This window comes from Pezoporus wallicus, unplaced genomic scaffold, assembly GCF_028554395.1.
Source record: "Pezoporus wallicus isolate ANWC-B61680 ecotype Strahan unplaced genomic scaffold, APGP_CSIRO_Pwel_v1 contig_5524, whole genome shotgun sequence".
NCBI classification, from domain to species: Eukaryota; Metazoa; Chordata; class Aves; order Psittaciformes; family Psittacidae; genus Pezoporus; species Pezoporus wallicus.
The window spans coordinates 287,879-301,040 of NW_026636622.1; the positions used below are offsets into that span (position 1 = coordinate 287,879).

The 13,162-nt window shown below is 36.8% G+C and overlaps 1 protein-coding gene across 1 annotated transcript in view; it reads right to left on the reverse strand.

Moving 5' to 3' along the window:
* The window catches only part of KIF20B (kinesin family member 20B), a 37,198-nt gene that overhangs the window by 19,680 nt on the left and 4,356 nt on the right, over positions 1-13,162 (reverse strand). The window contains exons 7-19 of the mRNA XM_057400999.1: positions 11,084-11,132; positions 10,327-10,521; positions 10,094-10,205; positions 9,573-9,644; positions 8,994-9,140; positions 7,553-7,715; positions 6,496-6,732; positions 5,634-5,773; positions 4,936-5,080; positions 4,110-4,377; positions 3,318-3,379; positions 3,054-3,173; positions 1,422-1,584 (exon numbers count right to left, since the gene is read on the reverse strand). Coding sequence (XP_057256982.1) covers positions 1,422-1,584; positions 3,054-3,173; positions 3,318-3,379; positions 4,110-4,377; positions 4,936-5,080; positions 5,634-5,773; positions 6,496-6,732; positions 7,553-7,715; positions 8,994-9,140; positions 9,573-9,644; positions 10,094-10,205; positions 10,327-10,521; positions 11,084-11,132 — 1,873 coding nt within the window. The remainder of the gene's footprint in view (positions 1-1,421; positions 1,585-3,053; positions 3,174-3,317; positions 3,380-4,109; positions 4,378-4,935; positions 5,081-5,633; positions 5,774-6,495; positions 6,733-7,552; positions 7,716-8,993; positions 9,141-9,572; positions 9,645-10,093; positions 10,206-10,326; positions 10,522-11,083; positions 11,133-13,162) is intronic.

Below are 13,162 nucleotides of genomic sequence, written 5' to 3' on the forward strand. Positions count from 1 at the left end.
CCTAATATTTTACCACCTTTTTCTACTGTTGTTAGGTCCAGCCACTTCCTACAGACCTTCCCTAATACAGAACAATTGGGAGGGTTGAAAGAATATGGGACAGTATAACTCTGCTTAACCATTTCAGTATCTGTGTGTGGACCTATTGGCTGTTAGCTTGTCTAATCATTCCCGGAATCTGAGAATCACCTGCCTCTCCTACCTTCTAGTGCCGGAAATACTAGAAGTTCATTACCCACTGCATGAAGTGCTTTTTTCCATAAACTTAAACCGATCTTCTACTCGATCTAATGTTCCCTTGTTCTTTCACTGCAGGGTGTGATACATGACAGTCCAGCATTTGGTTTACTCACTATCTCTATCCACAGTTTTCTGTGAGCATGTGAATTTAACAAGTCTCCTTTTAACATGTTTTATCTCCTCTTTATGGACATGTTTTTTGCTTCCTATTTTTTTAAATCTTATTTCTACTTTTCGAGTCTATCCTCGCCTGGAACATTTTCTTGCTTGCATCTGTTCTCCAGGAGGAAGGCAAGAAAGTAAGGGACACAAAGGGAAGACACTTCATTCTGCTTTTCTATGTACTTTTCTGTAATTCTGAGAAACTGAAGGCCACCCCTGTCATCAAGTCACTTAGATGCAGGCAGATCTTACATATACCATTTGTACAATATCTGTCCCATAGCTCAACTCTCACTGATTAATAGATCTTAATGAAATAGATAATTTAAGTGCAGTGTCCTTTTAAGTTTCACGCTTACACTTGAAGGTCTTCCACTGTAGTTAGTTTATTCGCCTCATTCTAAGAGAACTAGTAAGCTCACAGATGAAGGAAGGAAAGTGAAAAGATTTAAGTGCAGACATGAGCTGCACACAATATGCTATCTGTGGACTTGAAATAATTTTACTTCCATTTAAACGGAAAGTTTCTCTACTTTGCCAGCACTGTCACGGTGACGAAAGCTGGTGTGTTCACAGCATGCATTTAGAATGAAACAAAGTTTAACAGCACATGCTGTATGACTGAAAACAGTCATTGACCCCTTTGATGATTGCTTAGAATACTTTAAAGCAACTTGAGTGGGAGTTGCTACTTTCCCAGAAGTCCATCAACAGCAAGTTCTGTACAAAACCAGCTGTTAAGAAATTTCTTAAGGACTACAGCTGAGTGTGCAAGTCCATAAAAAGATGAAAAAAAAGTCTAAAAACTAACGTTTATTTTAAACATTTAGGAGTGCACAGTATAGGATCTGCTGCACGACATGAAATTTACACAAGTTACTTCCATTTACAGTTTAAGACAGTAGATTTTCTCTTCATAACGCAATGTTTACGCTTCACAACTTTTAGTTTCTGTTCTAGGCTACTAATCAAGTTTTTTTGGGAGGCCCCCCTCCCTTGAGTGATGGTAGAAATTTTACCTTTCTTTGTAGGTGGCTCTTCTTCCACAGTAGGCCTATTTTCAAAGCAGCGTTTTCTTCCCAATCCCAATACAGTATCTTCACAATCCTTGAACTGACTGCTTTCAATCACCTGGTTAGAGCTCTTTTCTGCCATTCTTTTAAGGCTAGTTACAGTGTTGTCCTGTGTTAAAATAAAATCAATTACTTTTAAGTTTTACAAAGTGAGCACTTAAAAAGCTTATTAATCTTCTATAACCAAGTATTTTTACAAAATTATCTAATATGTTTAGGGGTTGTGAGAGGAACAAATCAGTTATAGATCAGTTACTTAAATCAAAAGCAGGTGCGCTTTCAGATGCAGTGCAAAGCATTGTGCTTGTCTGAAGTACAGAAGCATAGCAAGAAACTAGGAGATTACAAAATACAAGACTTGCATGTAAGAGGAGTTTGCTTCCCATCTAAAGCAGTGTCCAGTGTCATTTGTACGAATGGCAAATAGTCAGCTCTGTAAATTCATCACTTCCTTGTCATACTTGGTAGTTGGAAATAACTTAAAAGCCCAGTTAGACTGCATGTTTGATTAAGAAAGAAGTTTTACTTTCAAGATGACAGAAGTAACAAGACATGCTGGTTGCCAAGGACCAATTACTTGTCTTAAAGTACTTCCAAGAAAAAAAAAAAAAAGGAAATTTATTCAGATATGAGGTTTGTGGTCGTTTTAAGTTTCGTACCACACACTCTCCAGAAACACTGGACAGATTAGAGTCATCAAAACTCTTACACTCAGAACATCCAGTTTTGAAAAGCTAGGTTGCTGTGGGGCAGTAAAGGGAGCAGAAGATTAAGTATATCAAAGTCTTAAGTTTATAGTAGAAGAGAGAAATAGGTCAGAGCCCTGGCTAAGTTTAATTTGAAGGGTTCTCAGAACTACTTCAGGTTACTGGACATTAGGCTCAAAAAAACAACCAACCTTAAATGCAGATTTCTTTTTTTTTTTTCTTAAACCAGTATACATTTAGCCAAGCTAGTCTTTTGATATTCAGCAGGTGGTAGTAGACTAGCCAGTTGCAAGCTTTATTAATCACATCATAAACAGAGATACCCTGGCCAACCACTCCCAGTTAAAACTTTGTTCAATATATTCATATGTCCACCCTTTAAAAGGGTGTGTGCATGGTGGTGATGGTGGTAGAAACACACTTGATTTTTCTTACTCATTTATGCAATCACTACCCTTCCCACATTAACTTTTTGACTTAAATAAAATTTTACTTTTTACTGCAAAAAAAACTCCTTTTCTTCCTCTTCCATTCAGGCAAAAGTAAGGACAGTGATATAACCCCTCTATTCCTACTGTTTAAGTCCTCCCACTTTGAGTTGTTTCCCCACCCCCGCCCCCTTTTCTTTAGAGGGCCTTTTCAAAGTCTCATCTCCTGTTGCCAATAACTCCAGATCACTGCTTCTGAAAGTTCCATTTCTCCACACCCCCCACACATTTCACTGTAACTTTACTTTCAATGCCAACTCGCCTGCTACCATTCAAACAAGTAGCAATTCCTTACAGAAAAATTCAATTTTCTGAAATAGTTAAGCCAATATTAAGATAGATTTAGATCTTTGTATAAGGAAAATTGAGAAGCCAAGACTTACATAGTCTTTTATGGTTTCTTCTAAAAGGGATATCAAATCTTGTAGTCTCGTAATAATATCATCTTTTTGCTCCACAATGTCCATTAGTTCTTGAATCCTTTTATTCTGTGTATTCATTTTCTTGGAAATGAAAGAACAGTAATTCAGTCAGTGTTAAATCATTCAATTACTTGGAAGCAATATCAGTCATAAAGGAATTTTAAGCTACTGGGATACTGTATTAAAACACATAATTTTGCACAACTTTTTCCTTGAGAAAGTTACCTCAGCTGCTTCTTTAAGCTGCTCAGATGACTCAGCTAATTTTATCATCTGTGTTTCAACATCTGTAACAAGAAAAGACTGTGTCAAATAAGCAGCCAATATGTAGTTTAGTTATTGGTCTATTTTTTCCAGGTCTTCTGGTAACTCAGTAGCTTTTGAATAGATTGATTTATTTCCATGTTGACATCTACACAAGACATTTCAGAAGTTGCTTAGTTTTTTTTTTTTAAAACAGAATTGAGCCTTGCAATCCATATAAAATATAGATCATGCCAAGAGACGTCTGTTGAAATTGTATTATAAGGTATTGTTACTTTTTCCTCTATGAACGTTCCACAGGGTACCTGAAAACACGGCATCAGCAAAATGTAAAGCGCTGGGACTACAATATCACGAAATCAAGATTCAATTTTATGTTTTACCCCAGGATTCAGAAGCCTGCAATTGATAAAATTAAGTAGTCTTAGAAATGGAATAACCAAGACCTGTGAAATTGTTCAACTTGAACATACATAAAACAATTGGTTACCACCTTGATACATATGATTTGGTTCCAAAATCCTGCTTAACTGGATCATTTGTTCTACTTAGAATCATAGAATAGTTTGGGTTGGAAAGGACCTACGATCATCTAGCTCCAACCCCCCTGCCATGGGCAGGGACACCTCACACTAAACCGTGTCACCCAAGGCTTCATCCAACCTGGCCTTGAGCACCACCAGGGATGGAGTACAGTCAGTAGTCAGTCCTTTCTTGGTTTTGCCTTTCACATCACAGTTACACCCAGCTCACCCTTGCTTTTCTTTGCCAGCTCTCTTTCAGCTTTGATTAGTTCCTTGGTTTTCATTGTCAGCTCTTCTTTGGTCTTAGTTAGCTCAGTGGTAGTTTTTCCCAGTTCTTTTTCAAGCCAAGCTGTAGCTTCCCGTGGGTCCTCTAGATTCCCAATGTACTTGTGTGCTTCTTCTGCTTGCTTTTTGATATCTGCAATATCATCCTGCAGGGAAGCAATAACGCCCTCAAGATCAGTGTAGGTACCAGGCCCAATGCTACGTTTTTCATCCTGAAAGATAATTTATACCCATTTAGAAATGGCAAATAATTACCCAATAGTCATTATTTCTACGGAAAAATTGGAAGACCATTATGAATTCAAACATATAAGTACAGCTAATTCTTGCTTCAAAACCATCTTGGGGTTTCATTTGTTTTGATTGCCAGTTTTTGTCTACCTTTACACATCACTCTCCAGTATCAAGTCATAGCTGTTTTTCTTTTTTAAAACATCTAATGACCCACCACATTCCCTTTCACATCACCACAAAAGCATCCCCTCCAAACTTAGTGTCAGAGCAGGTATTTTTTCTACCAGGAGAACATTGACTAAATACAGCAAAAGAACAGACAATGCAGAAAACCCCAAAGATGCCTAAATGCACACCCATCCAAGGCTCAATAACTGTTATTAAATTGGATAAATACATCTTGCTGAGGATACAGTTACACAGCACATAATCTTTGAAACCACTCTTCTAATTCCCAAGACATAATGGCCATAATGAGTAGTTAATAAAAAGAGATGTTGGGGTATGGGTTAGGGGGTGTACACAGGTAAAAGTACCAGAGGTCCAGCTTCCTCACTGCTAGGCCCGTCTTTATATCCTTCATCTGTGTTTTTAATATAACCATTTACAAGTTCCGTGAAGATTTCCAGACGTCTTTCAGTATTCTCTTCAAGTCGTTCTCGTTCCTGAGAAAGGCACTCTCTATATAACAGGGAAAATTAGTCAGATAAAAGCTAGCCAGTATGAGATGCTAAGAAGTTATTAGTACAGCTGCTTATAAACAAAGTTGTTTATTTTAGCACAAGAGAATGATACACAAAACAGTGCTGCTACACCAAAATACAAGTATATTTCCCATGCCGCACAGCCCCAGAGAATGAGGGGAGACTAATATATTCAAAGATTATGGATAGCACTTATTTTTTTAGTAAGCTTCTCAAGTCAATATATCTGTCTGGAGTATCCCCAAGACTGCAGTAACTAAAGAACATGAAAATGTCCCTCTTTTTAATAGAAATCCTATGAAAAAAGCCTTTCTTGTAGGGAAAGCGCTAAGGGAACAAGCATCACTTACAGATTAGACATTTTTCCTGAACTCATTGTCCAAATAGAAAACTCATGTATTAACAAATGCAGCAAGTCTATCAGAAGGGTGTGGATGGTTTCTTTTGGCTGAGAGACAGGTTTAAGAAACAAGTGAATTTTACTTTTTTTTAAAAAACAGTAACTTTAAAACCACTTAAAGCTATCTTACTTGAAATCTCTTTCCCGTTTAGCAAAAAACTGTGTAAATTCTTCTGTGACTTCTTCACGAATTTTTAGTTCCATCAGTAGCTTGCTACTCTTTTCAGCAATAAGTTTCTTCTTCAAATCTTCTATGAGATTCAGCAGTGTCTAGAATTACCATAAGATTTCAATAAAGAAACAGTTTCCCACAAGTGACATTTTTCCCCTTTCCTCAACCATTACAGCACTTTGAACTGGCAAAAGTTCTTACAGTTCTTTTACTAGCTCATTCATACAACAGGAGGATTCATGAGTAGATTGAACTATCTGCAATTTAGAAGTTCACACAGAGTAGACATCATCAAACAACAAGCTTATTACAAGAACCCTGGAAGCTGTCTTAAAAAGACAGGCTTAAGTGCCATAGGAATTGGTTCTTGTTTTCCAGATCCTCATTTTGGGGCAATATTAATGAAAACTCCACAGAAACCTCAAGTCCCCTGTTCCCTCACCCTTGTCTTCCCTAGTATTGACCAAAATGCTCTTCCTTAAAGAGCCGTTTTCAGATTTTTCCCAAACATAGAACACAAAGGAACAGTCTCCTGTATTGCTAGAAAACAGGTAATATTACTTGCTGTGCATTGACCATGCGTTACCAAAAGGAGAGAAATAAAAATCTGCAACTCTTACTTCTCAGTCTGTACAGTTTTCCCACAGTAGTCACTAAGTCATGAGTAATCCCACTTTTAGATCTCAAGACCATATTCAAGTTGAATAATGGTGATCAGAAAAAAAAAAACACCAGAAAACCATGAGATGGGAAAATGAGAATACCGCTTTGCTTCAAGACTCCATTCTACACTAATTCTTAAAGAAACCTTAGCACATACCATATAGTCTTCTTTTCTCATACAAACTTGATTTGCTTCATGTTGCTGCACTGCTTCTTCTTTTGACATGTGCTGTTCCTCATCATCTTCAATCACATCTTCTAAGCTCCTATCCCATAGCACAGTAGTTCTTTTCCTTGGGATTGGCATTTTAGTGTCAAGTAGCGATGATTCTTTTGCTGATTTCTGGCCAAATGACTGAACTTGAGGAAGAATAGATGCGTCCATAACAAAGACCTACCCAGAAAATAAAGAACAAAGCCACCAGTATTTTTTAAACCTTTACTGGCACTTCCAGGAGACAGCTGTTGGAACTTTCCTATAGGTCTGCTGAGACTATTCTCTGTTCAGACTCACTACTTAGACTAGTTCCCAGCTAGGGTACCAAAGAGTCACTTTATAATCTAACCCTTCTTCTGATCCTAGGAAAACCAAGTTTCACAAGCTGAACAACCTACAAGAGGGTTGGCACCTCACATACCGACATATTTCTATTTTTCCTATACTTGGAGTTTCTAGTTGCATTACATAAATGTCATCCTACAAATTATGTTTTTTTAATAATTGTATCACTCCTACAATCTGCTCCTTCTGGTGTTGTACTTAACCTGCTAAGACAAGCCCACATGCCAAAGGCCTGGACCCCCCTCCACCTACCCACTGAAACCTCTATGGTCATAAAGATGACCATTCAAACTCTGGTGCTCAACCTATTTTATCAATATTTCAGGTGAGCAATAATCAAATTTAGATGGCAGTAGTACATGGGGAGCTAGAATTGCTCCTAAGTGGGAGCATATCATGACCACAGAAAAAAGTTTACCTAGCTCTCAGGGAATTTCTTCCAAATACAGCAAGCGTCTTGTTAGGCTGGACATTTTATAGGAATTAATTACAGATTTTCAGCAAAGTAGTAAAGCCTGCCTAGGAGTAATTAGTAAATATGATTCAATGAGACAAAAATCCAGTAACTAAGTTTATTCTTACAAGTGAAAATACCTGTCCTTTAAATGCAAATCAGAAGTACTAATCACAAGATGAAACACTACACACTTACTTTTTGTGCAATGGCTGAGAACTTTAGCACACTGAGTGTTTCATCATATGCTGACGCACACTGGCTTATATTTACTATCATATAGATCTTCCCCTTTCCACTGAAGAATCCTTGGAAGTAGTGAGTTAACTTACTTTCCCGAAAGGGTATGTGCTGCTGTAACCTTCGAAGACAAAAGAACAGATGACCAGAAAGTTAATAATTTCCAGCTAGTGTCAGAGCTATGCAGTGCAAGACAAACACTTAAATATTTATAAAAGTAGCTTTTCAATCAATTAAGGTTATTTTGGACTAGATATAGCTATTTGTGAAAAGATTGTGCGGCTGATGTGAACTGCTGCTTTAGCCATTGTCTCAGATCAGCTATAGCAATACATTTGGAGGATACACTGCAACCAACAGCATACTCAACATATAGCATCAGGTAGGTCACATGACCTTATGCTACCTCAAGCTATAGTCCCACCTCTTTTCCTTTCCACATTCATGGAAAGCATATACTTAGTTCTAGGCATGCAGTATCCAACACTACCAGAGACCTCTTGTTCAGTATCCTGTCTCTGAAAACAGACAACTGCAAGAAAACAAGTATACATCAAACACATGGAGATACTTTTCAGAACTTTTCCTAATTCCCAGCAGTTTAGCATTTCAAAAATCAAAAGCTGTGACCCTGAACATAACAGCTGGTGATGTAGTTTTTTTATGGTAAGAATTTTTATGAGAATTCCTAAGATATGATTAAAGACACTTGCCACTGAATAAGTTACCTGCATTTTGGACACACAACAGCTATTCAGTTATATGAACAGTAACGTAGAACTCAAGATAGTGACGCTCCTGCCAGAATACATGTACAGCTCATAAGTAGCTTTGCTGCAGGACTGAAACAAAACTCCTTTAAGAAAGTTACTGCTTCCAATCCAGCTTGCAAAGGGGCACATATTAGCATTTTAAGAGATCATGCTTTAGAGTATTTCTTCTATATTGTTAAAATTCAAAGTTAAGATCAAAAAAAAAAAACAAACCACATTCTAAATAGACTAACAGCTTATGAGCAGCTGCCAATAGAAGTATGTAGAAAATAGAGTTAGCTCTAAGGAATAACAGAAGGCTGAAAATCTGACTCTAACACAAGTTTAAAACACTCTTTTGCAAAGTTTGTTGGATAAGCCAAGCTCAGAAGCAAGTTAATTTGATAAAATCCATAACAGCATATCTAAAGGATGTCAGAATTTGAATGAGATAAGGAACAAAACAAAGCAAGTTTAACAATAGCTTTCCTAGATCAACACAACTTTACAATATAGACTTTACAAGTCTATATATCTTTTCTACCAAAACCTTAGTGAGAGCATTGTCTATTTTAAACAATAGCTTTTAAATGTTCTAGGCAATATTTAAAATCCACAACCAGTATGCAATTCATAAGAGGACTTACTTTGACTGTTGACAGTTCTTGAGTGCGTTTATACACTTGCCTAGAATCAGAAGGGAGGTGTTTATATTTCCACTCTCTTTCAGTCTATCACCTTCATTACGGGTCTTGGTACATCTTTCTGAACCAGCAAGATCACACAATGACAATCTGAAAGCAGATAAAGAAATCCACTTTATCTACCTTTGAGCATGAAAAAATTACTTGCTTTTAAAAACATTTTTCTTAGAGAAAGATTTCTTGCTGTTTCCCTAAACAAGTTTCACACTACTGCCTGCCAAACTCTTTCCCAACAGGTTTCCCCTTCCACCTCAATTCCTTTTGAGGACTTACATGAGTTCAGGAGTACAGCAGGCTAACTGAACCCTGTGTTGAATAGAGGGTACAAGATACAGAACAGCATTGCCACCTGATGGCTTGTGATGGAGGACCAAGTACCATATGAATTTAGAAAGTGGGGAAAACTCTGTATGTGCATGAGGCTCTACCAGGGAGTTCTGAGTGTATAGTGCAATACTAGTACATCAACATGCAAGATAACTGACATCATAAAAGAAGAGGGAGACTCAGCTCTGAACTTACTCATTGACTCGAATCACTTGCGGTGCTCCTGAATCTTCAATTTTCAATACTTTAACTGTGAATATGCTGTGACTAAAAGAAATTTAAATCAGTAGAGAAGTGAAAATATTTTTAGACTCCATCACGTCTGTTTAAAACACTGTTGACTCTGCCAACATACTTAAGCATATACCCTATCAGATACAAACTTTTGAAGAGATACTTATGTAGCACTTATTTTGCTTTTTTTCCTCAGACATTTAGATTGAATAGGAGCCAAGTGCTTTTCCCTGAAGGAGACTATTTGATTAAAACACTGTTCGGTTTAGTGCATGTTCATCTTATTGAAGGACTGAATCTTTTTGGCTTAAAGCACTGCTAAAGGATGCCAAACCCTAAACCTAGATATCTAGACCTTCTTCCTAAGCCTAGATATCTAGGCCTTCTTAAAGCTTCTTCCCTAGACCTTCAAGACATACTTTTGTTGCATGCTCCGTCCCACACACCATCCTATGCCCAGTGTTATTCAATATGTTTCTCACCTCCTGCTGGAGTTAGCATTTAGTTTCGTGCTTGCAATACTCTGCTGTTTCAACCCCAGTTTTAGAAGTCGAAAAGCTTCTTTAGAATCAGAAATCTGTACCCACTGCAGACCTTTAGGAAGAACAAACATGATAAATTTGTAAATATCAACAAAAAGTAAGAAGGGCTTCAGAGATAACATATGCACACCAGGAGTAATACTATTTGGCAATTTGCAATGTATTCCAATCACCTTTTACATACGAACATCCCTTGATGTCTTGAGCAAGGCGTAGCGTCCTTCTCTTCTTGTCATTTGATACAGGAATCAGGAGATCATAAAAACATTCATTGTAAATCTCAAAAAATGAAACCCAAACAGAAAACTTCACGTAATTTTTCACAGTTGGGCTAGACTGTTCCGGGTCTTTTAAGAGCTGTTCCAAATCTGCCAAGAACAAAGTATTACAAGTCAATATAGGCCTAGTAAAGTGAATTTCATTTAAAAAAAAATTAGTAAGTGAAAACTGAGCCTTCTAGAACACATGTCATAGACAAAAACAACTAAGATCCCCTCCCCCTTTTATTAAGCATCACATGCTTGCCCTACATAATTGCAAGAGACACTCTACCACTTCCTTTTCCACTAGCAAATTCTATCAAACACACACAGCTTGCCTGGAATTATTCAAGTCTCTCCAGTATCTTTAGAAGATTGAATTAAATCAACAAGTACACTTCATCCTGACTTTTTAAAGCAAACCTAGGTAGTTTTTAAGTGCGAGAATTAGATTACATACAGTTACTCTAAAAGCCTGTCAGGACACAACTAGGGCCCACAGAATAAGTAGTACTGTTTTCTGCACAGATAAATTGCTTACTACCCAATTCATAGGCATATAAAAATGTCAAGTAGTCACTTTATTATTAACATAGTCCATAAGTCATTTATTGACCTGATGAAAACTTCTTTGTGAGCTTCAATTACAATTCCTTAATATTAAACATACCATTAGAATCAGCCGGAGCTTTGTTGGTGGTGCCATTTTGATGGTCTACCTATAAAAGAGAACAGACTTGAAGATATATTGTTGACTGTACTCCACCAGTTACTCCTGTAGTAGCTCTATTGTCCTACTAGATAGGAATGCAGCACAGTTGTAATGTATCAATACAAAAACTCTACCTACATATTATGCCTAGTGCACCAGTAGACTCCTGTTGAAAGGATTGTTCTTACTTTAATACTCATTCCTGACACTTCTGTTAGGCCTTATCACAGCATACAGCACTTCAGCTTGCTGAACCAGAAGAAAATGAGCCACAGAAAAAGAGGGAAGTGAGAGCCCACACAGAAACAGGATTATTTAAACAGGATGATTTGCAGGAGTCCAGTTGCAGTTTACAATTACTCTTATCACAGCAAATGTAGAATCCTGATTATTTTTTATTATTGGCATTTTGCTAATCCAGAATTCCTTATTTTGAAGCTTATTAGGTCAACTCTCAGAAACAGTTAAGTGTAGAACATATGTTCAACTTAAGAAATTAAGTGAGCAATTTATTGCTTCGTGATTCAATTGTGAAAGGTTTCTACAGCCTGTAATAAAGTCTAGGTCTTAGGAAGAGAACAAAAATCTTCCGCTGTGCTCTTCAATAAAAGAAAACCACAAGTCTAGAAAAGACCAAAAGAACAAATTAGAGCTTATGAGGTTCATACACATGTACTCCATTCCCAGTTTTAGTTTTGGTTGAATGATTTTTGTTTAGAAACAGAACTGCCTAAGAGAGAGGAAAATAGGTGTGGTTTAGGTCAGTTGGGTTTTGTTTGGGTGTTAGGGTTTTTTTTTTTGGTTGGTTTGTTTGGGTTTTTTTTAATATTTTGTCAAGGTTATATTTCATTTAAAGTTGGAATTCTATAAAGATATTCCTGAAATAGTTAAATAGTTAAGTAATCAAAACTTTTAGGTTTGAACTTTATACATAAAAAACAGCCATCAAAATCTCTTAATATAGACACAAACTTTGCCACCAAATTTATAAGCTGAAGTATTGTTCTTTTAAGCACAGTTTCAGAAGATAGAGGGAACATATACATGTATTCAATGCACATATAACAGGCTTTTCTGAAATTCTTAAAGACTCTTAGAGCAAGATTTAAGATGAGCCTAAGCTTTTGAAGTGAAGCTTGAAGAATTTTGCTGCCACCTGCCTTCCACACTGGAGAAGTCCAGTTAACTAAGATGAAAAAAAAAGAAAAAAAAAGTCACATATATTCCAAGACACAACAGCCAGAATACTTCATTATAACCTGACATACTACTAGGGAGATAAATTGAACATTTTCATTAAAGATTAAAAAAAAATTAAAAAAAAACAAAAACAAAAAACCACAAACAAAAAAAAAAAGCCACAATAATCCCTTCCTAGTTCAAATTGCTAGCATACACTCAGGTTTCTTATTTCATTCATTTCAGAATTAAAAACATCAAGAAAAAGGGTATCCTTACATAACATACAAATCCCCTGTAACTGTAATTAGACTAAACAGCTTCAGAATTCCAGACAGCTCGTGAAACTGAAGTGTATTTCTGGACTATTCAACAGTGATCTGTTTCAGAAGGAAGCCCAGCAGAAAGCCATTTTAATTCAAATCTTTAGAAGTCCACTGGCTTTATAGCTCTGCTGTTAAAAAAAAAAAAAAAGAAAAAGGAAAATGAAATAAAAATTGCTTCTTTTGAGGATACTTGCCAAACAAAGAGGGGAAGAACCTCAAAATCATTAATTTCAGTCAAGTATCCTGAAAGACAGTAATTCTTTAAAAGAGCAGACCTGACAGCATCTCCACAGATGGGGATACTGTTAGTGTACAGTCCTTTTTAAGTATCAGCAACCCTAGAGGATAAATTGTCAGGTGCCCAAACTACAGAAAAAACACACCCTTAAGTTTACATCCTACCAAGTATTCAGCTACAAGACAGAAATCCACAGGAGAACAGGGTTCATCAGCTCTACTGGCCACTTTACTGCTCATCTGAATAGCTGGCTGACAGCAAATAGATATGTCCATGCTTAAATACAGTGTCTTT